Here is a 21,060-nt window from a genome sequence, read left to right on the forward strand (position 1 = left end):
CTGTCTGACCTGACTGATGTACACACACGGTCTTGTCTGACCTGACTGATGTACACACACGGTCTTGTCTGACCTGACTGATGTACACACACGGTCTTGTCTGACCTGACTGATGTACACACACGGTCTTGTCTGACCTGACTGGTGTACACACACGGTCTTGTCTGACCTGGACTGATGTACACACACGGTCTTGTCTGACCTGACTGGTGTACACACACGGTCTTGTCTGACCTGACTGATGTACACACACGGTCTTGTCTGACCTGACTGATGTACACACACGGTCTTGTCTGACCTGACTGATGTACACACACGGTCCTGTCTGACCTGGCTGATGTACACACACGGTCTTGTCTGACCTGACTGATGTACACACACGGTCTTGTCTGACCTGACTGATGTACACACACGGTCTTGTCTGACCTGGCTGATGTACACACACGGTCTTGTTTGACCTGACTGATGTACACACACGGTCTTGTCTGACCTGACTGATGTACACACACGGTCTTGTCTGACCTGACTGATGTACACACACGGTCTTGTCTGACCTGACTGATGTACACACACGGTCTTGTCTGACCTGACTGATGTACACACACGGTCTTGTCTGACCTGACTGATGTACACGGTCTTGTCTGACCTGACTGATGTACACACACGGTCTTGTCTGACCTGGCTGATGTACACACACGGTCTTGTCTGACCTGGCTGATGTACACACACGGTCTTGTCTGACCTGACTGATGTACACACACGGTCTTGTCTGACCTGACTGATGTACACACACGGTCTTGTCTGACCTGGCTGATGTACACACACGGTCTTGTCTGACCTGGCTGATGTACACACACGGTCTTGTCTGACCTGGCTGATGTACACACGGGTCTTGTCTGACCTGGCTGATGTACACATACGGTCTTGTCTGACCTGGCTGATGTACACACACGGTCTTGTCTGACCTGACTGATGTACACACACGGTCTTGTCTGACCTGGCTGATGTACACACACGGTCTTGTCTGACCTGGCTGATGTATACACACGGTCTTGTCTGACCTGGCTGATGTACACACACGGTCTTGTCTGACCTGGCTGATGTACACACACGGTCTTGTCTGACCTGACTGATGTACACACACGGTCTTGTCTGACCTGACTGATGTACACACACGGTCTTGTCTGACCTGGCTGATGTACACACGGTCTTGTCTGACCTGACTGATGTACACACACACGGTCTTGTCTGACCTCGCTGATGTACACACACGGTCTTGTCTGACCTGACTGATGTATACACACGGTCTTGTCTGACCTGACTGATGTACACACACGGTCTTGTCTGACCTGACTGGTGTACACACACGGTCTTGTCTGACCTGACTGATGTACACACACGGTCTTGTCTGACCTGACTGATGTACACACACGGTCTTGTCTGACCTGACTGATGTACACACACGGTCTTGTCTGACCTGACTGATGTACACACACGGTCTTGTCTGACCTGACTGATGTACACACACGGTCCTGTCTGACCTGGCTGATGTACACACACGGTCTTGTCTGACCTGACTGATGTACACACACGGTCTTGTCTGACCTGACTGATGTACACACACACGGTCTTGTCTGACCTGACTGATGTACACACACGGTCTTGTCTGACCTGACTGATGTACACACACGGTCTTGTCTGACCTGACTGATGTACACACACGGTCTTGTCTGACCTGACTGATGTACACACACGGTCTTGTCTGACCTGGCTGATGTACACACACGGTCTTGTCTGACCTGACTGGTGTACACACGGTCTTGTCTGACCTGACTGATGTACACACACGGTCTTGTCTGACCTGTGTGACCTGACTGATGTACACACACGGTCTTGTCTGACCTGACTGGTGTACACACACGGTCTTGTCTGACCTGACTGATGTACACACACGGTCTTGTCTTACCTGGCTGATGAATACAGTTTGTTAATTGTTGTAGTGAATGCTGTATAGTCTATAAACGCGAAGTAATTCGATCCAAACAACATGCAGGTCACAGGCGGATCCAGAGGGGCTGCAGGGGTGCGCACCCCTTTGTCTTGAAAGTTTATTAAATGACCATTGAAACTCGGACGAAAATGAAGTGTGCACCTCCCTTTCTCAATAGTGTGCCCCCCACCCCACTTTTCTCAAAAAGCTGTATCCGCCCTGAGGTGTCAAGTCAAAACATTCATGATAGAACCGTATCGTTTCCTGTTGACTGGGTTCCGTCTTATTGCGCAACTTAGTACAATAACCAGTCCAGAATTTTGAGACCAATTCATTTAACTGGATACATAAATATTAATCAGTATTATTTGATACATCTAAGCACTTGTATATTGCAACACTACGGTCCTTCTAATCCTTGCAAACGCGTCGTGCAGCGTGCTCTGTCGTACAGCTAGCTCTGACAAACGGAAACATGGAAATCGTGGAAATCTCAAAAGGAGGCTCTGCCGCTAGAAAAGTTTGGCGGTCTGGTACGAACTTGATATTATATCAATCGCATTGTGCGTTACTGAAATACACTGAATAAGCGCAAAAACGTAACAGGTGTAACCAGTGAGCCAGATGCATTGTGAATCATTTTACGACCTCATCAAACAGGGGCAGTCTGTGACGTCTTAGTTAAGGTCATGCTGCCTACACCTCGCCATAAAATATAGACATACGATGTTATTAAAGTTTAAAATTAAAATGTATTTGTAAATACCATTTTCTTATGAAACAAGGAAATTGAATTCAGTGTAACCATAGTTGTTTGTGATGTCTATTTTCCCTTTCACACGAGAAAATTCGGATCGCCTGAAAAGTAGGACATTGTCTGAATAGGTTTATGAGACTCATGTTTCGGTTTGAGATGAGTGGACAGTGCGTATTTAGTTAGTGTTTCAGCAAATATGTGAATTAATTCGCGCATGATTCCATCAAGCTAACCGACATTAGTACGACCAGATTCTCGGACAGCAGTAAGACCGAGAAAGTAACTTTGGCTCTTTTCTACCGTGAGTAGTGCATGCTATCAAGACCATTGACGGGACGGGACAGACGAGCATCAGACGCCTGGCACACGACACGTCGATAAGGAGATCAAAATGCTCGTGTCAGTGCAAATCTGGACTTGACACGTCAAAACGACGCCAGTGTTTTATAGAGACAGTTTGTTCATATATAACATAGGAGATGCGATTTATTATTTACTGACTTACAGACTTGTGCAAGTCTAACTTTGACTATGTTTCGCTGAACGCTGTGAATTGTTTCAGTCAAACCAGTTGATGTCAGCTCTTTGACCTTTGGCGCATCTCGGTCTGTGCAGTGAAAACTATATAGGACTGTTATCAGTAGCGCTTGGGAAGTCAGTCCGCTTGTATTTGTGGACAGCCAACATGAACCTTTTTACTATGATGTGAAGCCGTTTGCCTGAAATGTTTTCTTATATTATCGATGTGTATACCTTAGCCCTGATCATGGGTTTGATCAGAACTGTGAAGGACAATGATCTATCGTTTTTATTTGTTTTATTAAATTAATAATAAGAACTGTTGTTTCCTGTCAAGAGTTTGGATCACAATTTCAATCACTGAGTCCTAATTTGATAATATAGCAGTCATACTAGTATGTCATTACCGAATACATGCTTGCTTCGTATGCAAGCATTTTCGGAATGACTTTAAATGGACACTTTAAATGCACTTGATCTTGAGACGAGAAATATTAGTTTAAATCATATCTAAAGTATATGAATAATGCGAACCAGTTGCCCATATACAAGGCTGACGCCCTTCCTGTCTAGTCTTGCCAGAGTTATTGACTGACTGACTGACTGACTGAGTTTGGTTTTACGCCGCTTTTAGCAATATTCCAGCAACATCACGGCGGGGACACCAGAAATGGGCTTCGTAAAGTATGTGGGGATTCGAACCCGTGTTCGGCGTGACGAGCCAACGCTTTAACCACTAGGCTACCCCACCGCCCCTGCCAGAGAGTTATTGAATATCTATGGACTTATTATTCTGTAAAGCCGTACGTAAAGTAAAACTACGTTAAACCACGCTTCCGCTTGTGAGAGACAGATTTGCTCTATGATACACATGTGAATCCCTTTCGACTAAGTTTTGTGTTTGTTTGGTGTTTAACCAAAGATGCCAACTATATAGAGGCGGTCTGTAAATAATCGAATCTGGACCAGACAATCCAGTGATCAACAGCATGAGCATCGATCTACGCAGTTGGGATACGATGACATGTGTCAACCAAGTCAGCTAAGCCTGACCACCCAATCCATTCGGATTATGCACTCGGAACACACCGAGATCAGCCCACCGGCTTTTGGCCTCTCGACCACGGAGACTTTGTTTAAAGACAGCATGAGTGTGATGTGCTGTGAAATTGGGTTTAACGTCGTGTTTGAGAATATTTCGCTCATACGACGACGTGCATGCGTGTGTATGTGCGGCTGCTTGTACTAGCCCAGACTTAAGCTGGTTTTATAGTGCTAGCCCACTGAGATACCATGCCGCAGTGAAGCATGAATACCCCACTCAGACACATTATACTGACTCCGAGCCGACCAGTCCTTGCTGTACCCATTAATGCCGAGCGCCAGACAGGGACCAACAAGTACCATATTTTAACGTCTTTTGGTATGACGCGGTCGGGGATCGAACCCGCGACCTTCCGCTCTCCGGGCGGACGCTCTAACCACTACACCACGGAGGCGGTTAAAGACAGCATGAGAGACAAGTGGATCCGTAATAGTTCTTTACTGTCCAGATAATACAAATGATACCTATATTATGACTAGCAATGGCATACTTGCTTTAAAATAGTTGTTAACTGTGAAACCCTTTGCAAAAATGTATGAGCACCTGTTATCAATTCGTGTACCAGAAAAATATAATATGAGATATTTTTCTCAAAATAACACATAAAACATAATTTACGTTTGTAATAATGATTTGCATTTGTTGAACATCCTTTGATTGGATGATACATATCCACTAAAGTATCTGCTGACACGTCACTAAACATTTAAATATGATTACAATAATACGAAGCGTTTGACATTACGATGGAACTTCAACAACGGGCACAAATAGTTCCCATAAACAGCCACATTGTGTTCTGTTTGTCAAATCAACTCATTTTCTCAATAAAGAACTAAATTACGTTTATGAAGCATAGCTATGTTTTATTTATAACGCAATATTTGAAAATAGAAGTGTATTGTCAATAATACTTGGTGTATATGGGTGCTTATGAGACACAGGTATACCTTTGACACATAATTGTGTCCGACATTTCCTACTTCGTAACCGATAACTCAAAGTTTTTTGTAGGCCCTTATGGAACAAGTAACAATAATTCTGGATATATCATCAGACCTTTCTTGTTTTCACGTCTCCCAGTCTTCGTCTTTATCCAGCCTATTCAATATCCATTCTATTGTGATACCCGGAAACATATACAGCCTTCTTATCTGCCCGTTTCGTTTAGCGTGACTTAAAGTCAGCGTCCAATCAGGTTACTCATGCGAGCGAGACAAATTCAGTGCTGATGGAGCGACAAAGGCAAGTACGTCACGTCCAAAGCCTTGTTATGTTGGCCAAATTGCCCAGGGTATCAATCGCAATAAAATGGAGACTAATATCCTGGATTACCAAGGATGTGCCTTCGTAAGCGCTACAGTATTTTCTATTCAAAGGGAAAGTTTGTTGAGTGTTTGGCCTCCAACAGTAATGGCCATAAAAACAAACAATCCAAAATCGTATCTCCTGGGGAACAACCATCTCGAAACAAAACTACACTGTACAACAAAATGTTTAACAACAGGTCTCAACAACTGTCAGTTCACATGCACTAAACAACAGTAATACACAGTATCTTAACAATACCCTTGATGTTTGTTCCATCAACGAAAACAAATCATAGTAAAACCTGATGTTGAGCAATACATCAACTTATACATGTGTTTGAACAGGGACACGTGTCATTGTAACAATGCTATAAATTAATACACCTCACTCTCACGTATTAATCACACGTTCTGTATCTCCAACTTGAATGAAAAAAGTACAGTAATGTATTTATATTATAATACTTGGTATATAAGGGTGCTTATGAGGCATGGGTATTCTTTCGACACATATATTTATCTGACATTTTTTACTTCGTAACGTCGATACACCAAAAATGCGTCTATTCGTTGTAGTTAAAACAAAACTAGACTGGTTCCTTGAGTACAAAGCGCCGGCGCTTCGTTGACCTGGTATAGCGCCAGCGCACCATACCCAGGGAACCAGGCTGAAACACAACTGACACCTGCCTAAAACAACTAACCATTAACAGTGTGATTTCAGGGTGGAAATGCATTACATAAACTGTATACATTGTTGTTGGGTTATAAACAACCACATGTATGTTGTTAAAAGAATAATAGAGTACGTTTTGTAAGTAAAATACACTGCCAACTCGTTAATTCGGACACCCTGCCTCACGGATGATCACTGATATGGAAGTATAAATAGCATCAAGTGAAATTACTCCGAAACCAAGATTCATTATTCGAACGTCTGAAAGGGAAAGGCTCCAACGGAAAGCATCGAACTGTTTCGCTTATCATTCCGGAAGTACCCAAACATAAGATGGCAATAGTGTAACGCCACCATTATTATATTACATAGTGACACATTCAGATTCTAAACCTCTTAAAATTGTTGTTCCTTTATTTTTTCCTTCAGTATATATCGCAAGAGCGTCGTATGGTCCATGGTCCACATTATACAGCCAAGGACAAGAGTCTTCCCAGAACTCCAGTATCCTCCGAATGATGAATCACGAGATTCCCATTTTAGTTATTCAGAGTGATTTACAACAATTGAACGCCCTCGCGTTTAGAGAATTAACAAATTACATGCATGGAACCAGTATAAATATGATTGCACGTAATACATGTGTTCTTCGATTGTCTTTCCATTAACATGGATAATGTACTTAAAATTACAAGGACAGCCTTGTAGATCAAGCCAATTCCTGGTTGTCTGCCTCCTCCTGCTCCTCCAGGAAGTCGGCATCTTCAAGAGAGGCCTCCTGGTACTGCTGGTACTCAGACACCAAGTCGTTCATGTTGGACTCGGCCTCAGTGAACTCCATCTCATCCATGCCCTCGCCAGTGTACCAATGGAGGAAAGCCTTTCTCCTGAACATGGCCGTGAACTGCTCGGATATGCGCTTGAACAGCTCCTGGATGGCAGTGCTATTGCCCACAAAGGTGCCTGACATCTTCAGGCCTTTGGGAGGAACGTCACAAACAGATGTCTTGACGTTATTGGGGATCCATTCAACGAAGTAGCTGCTGTTCTTGTTCTGGACGTTGAGCATCTGTTCATCAACCTCCTTCATGGACATGCGGCCACGGAACATGGCAGCTACTGTCAGGTAACGGCCGTGACGGGGATCACAGGCAGCCATCATGTTCTTGGCATCGAACATCTGCTGCGTGAGTTCGGGCACTGAAACGGCTCGGTAACTCTGACTACCTCTGGAAGTAAGGGGAGCGAACCCGGGCATGAAGAAGTGAAGACGGGGGAAGGGCACCATGTTGACTGCAAGTTTACGGAGATCAGCGTTCAGTTGTCCAGGAAACCGTAGGGATGTGGTCACTCCGGACATGGTAGCGGAAACAAGATGGTTGAGGTCACCGTAGGTAGGTGTGGTCAGCTTGAGGGTCCTGAAGCAGATGTCGTACAGAGCCTCGTTGTCGATGCAGAAAGTCTCGTCTGTGTTCTCCACAAGCTGATGGACTGACAGGGTGGCATTGTAAGGCTCCACAACTGTGTCGGACACCTGGAGGAGATGGTATGTAATAAGATTTATAGGAGAGTTTAGTTTTACGCCGCTTTTAGCAATATTCTAGCAATATCACGGCGGGGAACACCAGAAATGGGCTTCACACATTATATCCAAGTGGGGAATTGAACCCGGGTCTTCGGCGTGACGAGCGAACGCTTTAAACCACTAGGCTACCCCACCGCCCCAATTTTTAGGAGAGGACATGGTTGGGATAGTGTGACAGAAGTTTTTAACACATCTCTTTTATAAGAAGTGTTCGGGGAATATTTTCAGAAACAAAGAAAATATTATGAAAAGCGTTTTGATTGTGACTTACAAAGCAAAGCACCAAGTGTGTACTTTCTTTTCTACGTCAGTTTATATAAGTAGAGTCAGTTATATATCTGGCAATAGGAAACTGAAAATATCCTTGTTATCATTAATGTGACGAATATTATAGGGCTGGGACGGGTGGGTAGTGAGTTGGACCCGGATACTCATCTCAATACCCGGACCCATTATGATCATCTGACTAATATAGATTAAACAATGTATGTAATATGTTATTCTTTCATGATTAGAAGGTTGTATTGCCTTTGAAGAGTTATACATAATTTACAGTCACCTGTTTTGATGATGATACATGGTTTAAGATACTGAAAAACTCGATATTTTAGCCTGCGAGCTGAAGAATATATTGCCATTTCTCACAAATTTGATGTCAGGATAACGGGTATCAGGGTAGGTTAATAGGGGGTGGGGTACCCGGGTAGAAAATTGGGACCTGTCCCAGCCCTAGAATATTACTTTCTATCTTATGCTAAGTTTATAGCCGAACAGCCCGTTATTGGCGCCTCTGTTTTATAAAAGTGAATAAACAGGAGTGCATAAAACACACTCAGTGATTGTTCTGTTCTTTACCTTTGGTGATGGCACGACCGAGAATGTTGACATGATTCTGTCAGGGTATTCCTCCCTGATCTTGTTAATGAGGAGGGTCCCCATGCCAGACCCGGTCCCCCCTCCCAAGGAATGTGCCAGTTGGAATCCTTGAAGACAGTCACAGCTCTCTGCCTCTTTTCGGACCACATCTAGAACAGCATCTACGAGCTCGGCGCCCTCTGTGTAGTGACCCTTTGCCCAGTTGTTGCCCGCTCCCGTCTGTCCATACACGAAGTTGTCTGGCCGGAACAGCTGACCGAACGCGCCGGATCGGACAGCGTCCATGGTGCCTGGCTCGAGGTCAACAAGAACGGCTCTCGGGACATATTTCGCACCTGTGGAAAGCAGACATTAGAACATATATATCTCAGCAGGCCAATTCATGTTTCATGTAGTAATGAGGTGTTCATGCTATCAACCATTGGCTTGCGTAACCTATATTCGTGTATACCGTGTATTATTTGGGACCTCTTTAGTCCAGAGGGGCGGCGGGTAGCCTAGTGGTTAAAGCGTTCCCTCGTCAAGCCGAAGACCCGGGTTCGATTCCCCACATGGGCACAATGTGTGACGCCTATTTTTGGTGTCACCCGCCGTGATATTACTGTAATGTTGCTAAAACGGCGTAAAACTAAACTCACTCACTCACTCGTTAGTCCAGAAATACTTTTTCATACTTTTTCAAAGTGTTAATCACAATGATTAGCTGGTAATAGTAATGTCCGAATTAGCTGGGCTCACTATATACGGTCGATGGGGAAGATAGCGGTGATTTGCTTATCATCATATACCAATTATTGTATATCAACCTGACGTACGCTCGAGGTTGATGCGAAGGTAAGCTATACTATACATAATGGAATCAACATACTATCTTTGCTAGCCCTCTAGTTGGGGCTGGAAGGGTAGCCTAGTGGTTAAAGCGTTCGCTCACCACGCCGACAATCCGGGTTCGAATGTGTGAAGACGATTTCTGGTGTCTCCCGTTGTGATATTGCTGGAATATTGCTACAAGCCATCTAAAACTATAAACTCACTCACTCAATACTCTATGTGGACTAACAAATTAAATAAGGGCCTGGTGTAATGGACTGCGAAACTAAACTCACTCGATCTCTACTGAAACTGAAAAACACAGCATGACCTCTTGTGACCCCCCCTCTCTCTCTCTCTCTCTCTCTCTTTCGAAATGTACGAAATAGCTTTACATAATTTGTGTACGATACATATATGTAATGCTCTTTCACTGATAAAAGGCTTCGTCATCATCTGTCCTTCACCGCCTCCTTCAACTCTTGATATTGCCTGGGGTTCATAGTGACACAAAATTGTTTCACCGGTCGACCTGTCACAAGAGTTACTCCCCCTGGCAACTGAACGCTATTCCTCTCGACAACCATGAGTTACAACTATGCAAGATTCCCACGACAACACCGCAGAAACACAAGAATGTGGCGTGGGATGACAAGTCCCTCTTGTCGTAGCGTATGCTCTGGAATGCTATGAAAATTTCCCGAGCTGATTTTGCAAGTTCCGCTTCATGCTCTTGTAAATCTATGAATGCAAGATCCCTGTATCTCTATAATGAGGATAATTACACCCGGGCTGTATCTACTCCAGGGAAGTAGAAAGCTGCTCCTATACAGGTTCACCGGGAGCTGTAACCAGCAGAGCGTCAGCGAGTGACGAATACAGCGACCTTGGCAGTACCGTATATCCTCGAATAATCGCTTGTTGATTGTTTACGATGATGTCCTTACATTTTGACTTTAATTAGATTATGGGTATAGGTTGCTTTCAGGAAAACAGTTGTGTCAAGTTCTTTTTACTTTTGTTTCAAACGTAACTTCTCCGTGTTTCAAATGTATTTAGGGACTTTTTTTTTTTATTTCAAATATTTCAAGGGGTGCACGGTTTCAACAGACTGAAGTGATATACCATTAATTAATCCCGCAGGTGTAGGGGACTACAAAATCAACACGATTTCATTATTGGCAACAATGACAACTAGCAACAAGGTTGATGGTTCTATATGGTAAGTAACCTGAGAATATATGTTAATCACAAGGGTTTCTGTCCCAAATGAATATATTATGTCGACAAGTAGTCTCTTCCGGGGAACAACTTGGGACATCAACCTGGGATACATAATCTTTATTCCTCATATTCAGTGCAGTATATTACCGGTCATTTAAAATAGTATGTACGAAATAACCTTATGAGGTTAGGAATTGTTTGACCAATCAGATTTAGCCGTAGTCTGTCTCACAGTCCCTGAACCACATTATTTCCTCCCTAGATTCCCTCAGGTTCATTTCCCATCTGACTGGGGCTCCTTTTCAATTTAAATGGCTTTATTTGTTACTATCAAAATATTCAGAGACTAAGCGTAGCCACTGTACCGTTCAAAATCAAAACGTTTTTACAACACATCTGTGAACCGGTGTGGTAATAGAAGCAACAATTACAGGGACTTGTAAGTGCTAGGACCCCGTCTGTGACAATATGTACCTTCGTGCTAGGGTTTTACATCACAAGTCCTTGTGGCAATATACACACGGTAAATATTAACCGTGCAACCGGTCACCAGATGGCTGACGGACTTGCATATTTCGCGTCGAGGATGGAAGTGTGTTATTCAATTTCAGACATGTTACTGATGTAATACTTGTCTTAATACAGAACAATACCGCCAATAGAGGTAACGTATTGACTCTGGTATAATCGTTTATCCCACGGATCTCCTCTAAACATGCTCTAAACGTCTGAGAATGCCATCCCGTCGTCCTTGCTAGACAATGTCCTATTCATCAACTAGAGGTCATGTCAAAGGTCTGTGGTAGAAAATAAAAAATATTCACCCACAAAACTATCACCTAGCACGTGTAGCATGGATATATGCATGTCAGGGATTATTTTAGTTTTTAGTAAAAGAAGATAAAAATACATATGAAACTTGATGCCTCAAAATACGGAGTACAATGTGTTGATTACACAGATTTTAAAGTTCTCTAAGGCCTAAACGAAAATAAATATGTTTTGAATTAACTTTGAAAAACATGTATGCACAAATGTCATGGGCCGCTTGCATGTGTAGCTGTTGGAACGCAAGATCAACCAACGTTTACATGCCAGGAATTACAGCCAGCGGCCTGTGACAATCCCTGACAGAGGGGAGCGGTTCCAGAGCGGTCTGGTGGTACTCGACAGTTGCCCTGGTTTTACCTTGAGCCTCCGTGAAGTACACGCTGATTCTCTCAAGCTGGTTGTCAGCGTCACCGCGGTAGGAGCCGGTGGGGTCGATGCCATGCTCGTCAGCAATCACTTCCCAGAACTGTAATGATGATAAAAATAACGATAACGATGACAAATATATAAATAATAACGATGGAGCTAACAACGACGATACATAATTATAATGAAACTTCTAGCACCTTCATAAATAAAAGCGCTGACTATATCTGAAACGTGTTATTGATTGAATAAACTACGGTAGTACATTATCAAAATATGCACGTATATTTCATGTCCGTACTTGAGACCACTTCACTTTGACGTTTTAACGAGGTTAGATGGTCACAATATTTCCCTATTACTGATCATTATCCGGTAGCTGCCCGTGAGCTTGTCTAAATAGTATTAAATATACTTTTAAGCGATGATTTGTTTATAGGATAGCGTTAAAGATATTGGTGTAGAAAACTGATGGAAGTGAGATTTTTGTCATTTTTCGATATACATGATACATGCTTTCAATAACTAGAAAAGAGAGTTTTGAGATTGGAAAGAACAGTGGTCAAAGCTTTTGCTTTTGACTTCGAGGGTCTGGGTTCGATTCCGCAAATGGGGTGAGTACGGTTTTACGGCTCTTTTAGCAAAATTACAGCAATATTATGGCGGATGACACCAGAAATGGGCTTCATACATTGGAGCTTATGTGTATGGAATCGAACCCATATCATCAGTGTGACGAGCAAACGCTTTATCCACTAGGCCACCCTCCACCCCTCTGGGTGTAATGTGTAAAGTAAGATCCTGGTGTCCCCTTACTGTACTTACAGCGGTTTAACACACGTATCATTCACTCAAGCTCTACATCATGAAGGAATAGTCATGATCTTGTTCCAGCCACGTGTGTCACATTATCAGGTCCAGGGCAGTGTGTAAGTGTAGTGTTGAAACAATTCAGCCAGTTAAAATACACAATGGGTCTTTCCAACAAAAACGTCTGTGTCGCTGACAGGAAACCCACCAGCCCACCACGAGTTTGTGAGCTTGTATGTAGGTCAACAGTATATATATTACATACATATCTAAAACACTTCGTTATTCAACCTGTCCCATATCACACTGACACACGCTATGTCAGTATACTGTGTAATGTATATGTAGTAAATATGACACCAACGAACGGCATAAATCCATCATGTTATCATATGTCATACATTACAATTGATTTCTACGTTAATGATGTACAAGCATATTTTACAATGACGATTCAGCAATTTTATAAACGAGAACCAGGAACATGATTTCAGTGTTAATATGCAAACTTTTTTTAATTAATAGGAAAACGAAACAGTTATGAAAACCCTATATAGGCCTACTGTGACCTGTTTTAAATTGGTTGATGTGATTAAAACAGATGAAACGTGATGATGTATTCTATGTACTGTTTGCTCATCTGATACGAGACAGTGGTAGTAAGAGTTCAACATTCCTCAATGACGCCCCTTCATCAGCCACCATAACGTCGCAGGAATGAGGTAGCATTTAGATACCATATCACTATACATAAAACTGTCAGGAAACATAAAACGACAAGAGAATATTTCCTACCTTTGATCCAATCTGATTGCCGCACTGGCCCGCTTGTAAGTGCACTATTTCTCTCATATTGCGGGGTACTGTTTCTTCTTAGGAAAAGCACACTAACTTTCCCCCATCAACTTTGACAAATGCGTTTCTGCTATATACAGCAACCGCATCCCAGTGACGTCACAAGAAGGAGTCGAGAGCTGTACGTGATTGGTTGAAAGCTGAGTGTGTGAGGCGATGACTGACGGAGTTGCTTCCCCTCCACTGCAGCTGGCGCCTGACGCAGTGATTAACCATCTGAAAGTTCCACGTGCCGGCAGCCCGGTGATAAGATCTACAGGGTAACGGCGCACATTCGTCAGGGATTGTGAAAGAGGGTTATTAATAGCTTGCTCATCCCCCGGCGGGTCCCTACTACAGCTGATGTTTTAGTGCTACTATCATGCTACTACCACTATACAACTGCTGTGCCACTGCTGTTTTAGTTACTACTACTACTATTACTGCTACTACTCGAGACTACCGGCCGGCCGCTGCTGCTGCTACTACTATCATGCTACTACCACTATACAACCGCTGTGCCACTGCTGTTTTAGTTACTACTACTACTATTACTGCTACTACTCGAGACTACCGGCCGGCCGCCGCTACTTATCATGCTACTACCACTATACAACCGCTACTGCTGTTTTAGTTACTACTACTACTATTACTGGCCTACTACTCGAGACTACTACTACTTCTATCATGCTACTACCACTATACAACTGCTGTGCCACTGCTGCTGTTTAGTTACTACTACTACTATTACTGCTACTGCTACCGGCCGGCCGCTGCTGCTGCTACTTCTATCATGCTACTACCACTATACAACTGCTGTGCCACTGCTGTTTTAGTTACTACTACTACTATTACTGCTACTACTCGAGACTACCGGCCGGCCGCTGCTGCTGCTACTTCTATCATGCTACTACCACTATACAACTGCTGTGCCACTGCTGTTTTAGTTACTACTACTACTATTACTGCTACTACTCGAGACTACCGGCCGGCCGCTGCTGCTGCTACTACTATCATGCTACTACCACTATACAACCGCTGTGCCACTGCTGTTTTAGTTACTACTACTACTATTACTGCTACTACTCGAGACTACCGCTGCTGCTGCTACTACTATCATGCTACTACCACTATACAACCGCTGTGCCACTGCTGTTTTAGTTACTACTACTACTATTACTGCTACTACTCGAGACTACCGGCCGGCCGCTGCTGCTGCTACTTCTATCATGCTACTACCACTATACAACTGCTGTGCCACTGCTGTTTTAGTTACTACTACTACTATTACTGCTACTACCCGAGACTACCGGCCGGCCGCTGCTGCACTTCTATCTGCTACTACCACTATACAACTGCTGTGCCACTGCTGTTTTAGTTACTACTACTACTATTACTGCTACTACTCGAGACTACCGGCCGGCCGCTGCTGCTGCTACTACTATCATGCTACTACCACTATACAACTGCTGTGCCACTGCTGTTTTAGTTACTACTACTACTATTACTGCTACTACTCTACCACTACCGGCCGGCCGCTGCTGCTGCTACTACTATGCATGCTACTACCACTACTACAACTGCTGTGCTGCACTGCTTTGTTTTAGTTACTACTACTACTATTACTGCTGCTACTACTGAGACTACCGGCCGGCCGCTGCTGCTGCTACTACTATCATGCTACTACTGTGCCACTGCTCACTGCTGTTTTAGTTACTACTACTACTATTACTGCTACTACTACTCAGACTACCGGACTACTGCTGCTGCTGCTACTACTATCATGCTACTACCACTATACAACTGCTGTGTCACTGCTGTTTTAGTTACTACTACTACTATTACTGCTACTACTCGAGACTACCGGCCGGCCGCTGCTGCTGCTACTACTATCATGCTACTACTGTACCACTGCTGTTTTAGTTACTACTACTACTATTACTGCTACTACTCGAGACTACCTGCCGGCCGCTGCTGCTGCTACTACTATCATGCTACTACCACTATACAACTGCTGTGTCACTGCTGTTTTAGTTACTTCTACAACTACCACTTCTACAACGGCTACTACTCGATACTACCACGATCATGCTACTATCAATTTACCACTGTTGTTTAGTTACTGCTTATACTACTACTACTATTACTACTACTACTTTAGACTACTACTACTACTACTACTACTTGCGAGACTACTACTGCTACAACTACTACTACTTGAGACAACTAGTATTGCTACTACTACTACTACTACTACTACTACAACTACTACTTGAGACAACTAGTATTGCAGCTACTACTACTACTACTACTACTACTACTACTAACTAGTATTGCTTGCTACCACTACTACTACTTTATTACTACTTGAACAACTTCTATTTTATTCTACCACTAATCCAGACTATTACTACTGCTATTGCAGCTACTACTACTAAAATTATTACTGTTTACTACTACTACTTGAGACAACTAGTATTGCAGCTACTACTATTACAGCTAGTACTACTACTACTACTACTACTTGAGACAACTAGTATTGCAGCTACTACTACTACTACTACACTACTACTACTTGAGACAACTAGTATTGCAGCTACTACTACTACTACTACTACTACTACTGAGACAACTAGTATTGCAGCTACTACTACTACTACTACAGCTACTACTACTACTACTACTACTACCACTTTGAGACAACAATAGGTACTACCACTACTACTACTTGAGACAACTACTACTAACTACTACTGCAGCTACTACTGCAGCTACTACTACTACTACTACTACTACTGCTATTACAAATGTTACAACTGTAACTCCACGTATTACTACTGTTACTACTATAACCTGTCACGGTCATATCAAACTACGATGGGTAATTTGTCTATGCCACATGTCACACCACACAACAAATGTCACGGAGCTCTTCCTCCGCCAATATTACTCCGCCAGTATCGTGACAGCCATGAATCATTCACCAACCTGGTCTCCATTCACCAGGCACGACATTAATCAGACCCCATTTGGCACAGCTCATCACGATCATTGCCACATCAAAGTTAGGGCAGTCAGACAGGCAGAACGCAGAGTCAGAGGATCTCACACAAACAATACATAAAGGAGATAGGTATACTGGCTGTTGTAGGTCGATCTATCTTCATTATTGGTAAACTGCAACGGAAACTATACACCTAAGTTTGAGAGAGAGAGAGAGAGGATGGGGAAACAGAGGAGAGAGATTTTACAAAACAGAAATACGTAATTTAATAATTTACATAATTGATATACATGTCGTTGGGGTAAGCATGTCGACCGCCGCGGTCGTAGATGGGGTTTGAAAGAATGATATTGTACATTCGCCATTGCAACAATGGTGTAGGTAAACCTAATTCCTGTACTTATATATAAACCTACATATCGTGAATGAATGAAGGATAACCCTATCTTGGACTTAGCCTGCTCCAGTGAGCTAGGGCTCAGTGATTACAGAGAGTATTTCAAGTCTAACGAGTGAGTGAGTTTAGTTTTTCGCTGCTTTTAGAAATATTGCAGCAATATCACGGCGAGGGACAACAGCAACTGGCTTCACACATTGTACCATGTGAGGAATTGAACCTGGGTCTTCGGCGTGACAAGCGAACGCTTTAACCACTAGGCTACCCATCGCCCCAAAGGATGTACAATGAACAAGTTCTAGGCAAGAACAGTTAATAGGATAACAGCAGGGACCTATATATGGAGCGTGTCGTTAGCATATACCCGGCGTTAAGTTAAAACATGTTAACTGTCCAGTCCTTGTCAGCTGTGCAGTCCTCCTAGTCAGCCATGATGTTGACGTCAGTCAGATAACGATCACATAGGGACGAGTCGGTGGCTAATATGATATACAGTGGAGTGTAATAAGTATCGGAGACAACACCTGTGCTGGCTATGAAGTATCTAATCTATGGACTGTTCCGACATCGCTGACTTCGGTATATATATGTTAGACTAAGATTTAGTTTCCAACACAAGACAAATTTTGTCGAGCATTTAATGTATAGTAGTTAAAGATTACAGAAAGATTCTTCACGAAATACAGAATTGTAGACATGCTTGGAAACTTCCCGGTGTTTGTGTTTCAAGATCTGCAAATGAGGCAGTTACAGTGTTATGGTTTCCCACTGGTTGGACGGTTGGTTGGTTGTTTAACGCCGCACTTAGCAATGTTTCAGATATATGGCGTTAGTCTGTAAATAATCGAGTCTGGACCAGACAATCCAGTGATCAACATCATGAGTATCGATCTACGCAATTGGGATACGATGACATGTGTTAACCAAGCCAGCGAGCCTGACCATCCAATCCCGTTTGTCGCCTTTTACGACAAGCATAGGTTGCTGAAACCCAACTATTCTAACCCGGATCTTCACGGGTTACAGTGTTATGAGTGAGTGAGCGAGTGAGTTGGGTTGATGTCACCTCTACATGACAGCGTGGCAGCATCAAACGGAGGGAAGAACAAAGTCATGCAGGTCTGACGTTTACCAGTTTGCAAACCACGAGAACGCTACAGCGCTGACGTACTTAACAGCATACTGGGCGAACTGGGCCTCAAACCCAGAATCATATGTAACTATAGTGTGAGGACGAAATTGCAGTGGACGGCCGTGCCCATGTTCCCCTGATGTGTCGGACCGAGTTAAATGTTTGCTTGATGGTGTCATCAACGCCTGTTTTGTGACGAAGCTCTGATTGGCAGCTGTCAACATCAGATGATATGTACATGTCGAGTGACACGTGCCCTGGGTGACGTCATGCGGCCGACGCGTGTGTACAGTATACCCAGTTGTAAAGTCACCTTCCTTGGTCAGCAGTTTGATCAGGGAACACGTCCCGTCGTCGTCGCATCCTCGATAATCTCCTGGGTATACGTTCCGATAAATCTAGTGGAGATTTATGGCATGAATACCCTGGATATTACCCAGGATGCCGTTGTCGTCACAGTAGTAGTAGTTGGTAGCGTATTTCATACCCCACAAAATACATTTCGAGGGGGAAAAGACGCGGTTTGTCAGAATCGATCTGTGAAACTTCTGTCATGATATAGTTGAGATATGTCTGAACTCGGCGTTGAGCAACATTCACTAAAATATGTAACTGTTTCAAAATCGGTTCCTTCTTTCCGCGTGTTTTTCTTTCTTATACGGGCGCTTCTTAAGCATGCTCAACTGCACATTTATGCTGGACGCCATAGCTAGACGCCACAGCACTCAAAGACAAAATCTAGGGTTTTTATATATGATGCATACATAGTGCAAATTCAGAAAGAATACACCGTGGTCTTCTTTTCTATGTTTATAACGATGCTTAATATCACATTTCTTCTGAAAACAAGCATTGTCACTAAGGTGACAAAATCCCCCGCCGCAAATTATCAAATCAAACTTATAAAGTAATGAAAGTTTAAGATGAAGTTAATTGTTAACAAAAACATGACTAATCAACCTCTCTTGATATCTGGCTCTTTAGTTGTTCAAACACACACATATTTTCAAGACTGACTTTGACCTTGACGTGAATGTCATAGTGTATGAAATATGCAAAACTAGTACTAAAGAAATTGCTTATTGAAAAACATTCAAGAGAAGTCTTAAAAGTCTATGAAGAAAATCCAGTGAACCGTTCTTAAAATATCTTGCTGACAATTCAGGTTAACATGCTGAAATCTTCAAAGTGTCGTCGTGACCCTAAAAATTATGTGAAGGTCACCAAAATTGACTGGGCCCTGGACCTTCCCTAAATGAAGCTTGGTGTCAAATATGAAGAAAATCCAGTGAATATTTTTGCGATATCTTGCTGACTATCTTAACATGCAATTTAACATGCTGAAATCTTCAAAGTGTCTCTGTGACCTTGAAAATTAAGTGAAGGTCACCAGAATTGACTGGGCCCTGCGCCTTCCCTAGATAAAACCTGGTGTTAAATATGAAAAAAATCCAGTGAAAGGTTCTTGAGATAGCTTAACATGCAGGTTTACATGTTGAAATCTTCAAAGTGTCGCCATGACCTTGAAAATTAAGTAAAGATCACCAAAATCGACTGGGCCCTGCGCCTTCCCTAGATAAAGCTTGGTATTGAATATGAAGAAATCCAGTGAACGGTTCTTGATATAGCTTAACATGCGGGGAAAATGTAAAAGTCCCCTTGTGACATTTCTTATACTGTGATGAAACTAGGTACAGAATATGAAAAGAATAGCCTAATACTATACTGAGTCAAAAAAGAAACTTCACAAAATATAATTTGAAAAATAATGAATCATTTTTCTCTGATGATACATCTATGTATCCGATATGGGATCCCTATCTTTCGGTTCTAGAAAAACGTTAGCAAAACCCACTCAAACCCATCCATTCGTCGTGCAAATGACGTTAGTGCCAAATCAGGTTTTGCACGTGCAGTCGATCACGTGATCTTCGCATCGAAATTTTCTTCATATGCACGTGTTTGCATTGGCCTCAAGAATTGAAAAAACACTTTTAAACCACAGTTCTAACGGTACTTGAAATGCCACGATTGTCAAATGTGCAACGTGAACGTGCCGTAGGCATGTTGCAAGCGGGAAGATCAGTTATTGACGTCGCAAGAGCAATGGGATGCAGCCGTCGCACTGTGTATGACTTGCGAGGTCGTCTACAACAAACTGGCACCACTTCTGATCGCCCAAGGTCGGGTCGTCCACGTGTGACGTCACGAGCAGAAGACCGTCAAATCTTCCTACGTCACCTACGTGACAGATTTCTGCCGGCTACACGAACCAGGGCTGAGATGTTTAGAGGTTGACTGTCCTCTAAGGCCATTCGAAATCGGTTGCGGGCTGCCAATCGCCATTCTCGACGTCCATATCGTGGGCCAATATTGACGCCGTTTCATCAACGTCAACGTCTGCTGTGGGCCCAACGTCACCTCCGATGGACCCAGAGAGACTGGAATCGAGTCGTCTTTAGCGATGAATCCAGGTTTACCCTCAGATTCGCGGACGGCAGGCATAGAGTCTGGAGGGGACGTCGTGAACGGTATGCCCAATGTTGTGAACAGGAAGTCGACAGATTCGGGGGCGGAAGTTGCATGGTGTGGGGTGCTTTCTGTGGGAACAACCGTTCCCGACTTCTGGTCATCCGTGGAAACCTCACAGCTGCTGCTTACCGCGACCAGGTGCTCACCCCTGAACTTGTTCCTTTCATGGCGGCTCATGGCCCAGGTCTACAGTTCCAGCATGATAATGCTCGGCCGCATACCGCGATGTTGACACGAAATTTCTTCAAAACGCTGGAATCAACGTCATGGACTGGCCATCGAGGTCCCCTGACCTTAATCCA

The 21,060-nt window shown here is 43.3% G+C and overlaps 1 protein-coding gene across 1 annotated transcript; it reads right to left on the minus strand.

Annotated features, from left to right (window-relative positions):
* Positions 1-6,927: 6,927 nt before the first annotated feature.
* LOC124259418 (tubulin beta chain-like) lies at positions 6,928-13,817 on the minus strand. Its single transcript, XM_046693563.1, has 4 exons — positions 13,655-13,817; positions 12,041-12,149; positions 8,798-9,153; positions 6,928-7,891 (listed from the first exon to the last, which is right to left on the minus strand). The coding sequence occupies exons 1-4, from the start codon at positions 13,709-13,711 to the stop codon at positions 7,067-7,069; spliced, it is 1,347 nt and encodes a 448-aa protein (XP_046549519.1). The 5' UTR covers positions 13,712-13,817; the 3' UTR covers positions 6,928-7,066.
* Between the last annotated feature and the right edge of the window lie 7,243 nt (positions 13,818-21,060).

The sequence above is a fragment of the Haliotis rubra genome, unplaced genomic scaffold, assembly GCF_003918875.1.
Source record: "Haliotis rubra isolate DU_JTF1 unplaced genomic scaffold, ASM391887v1 Scf72, whole genome shotgun sequence".
NCBI classification, from domain to species: domain Eukaryota; kingdom Metazoa; phylum Mollusca; class Gastropoda; order Lepetellida; family Haliotidae; genus Haliotis; species Haliotis rubra.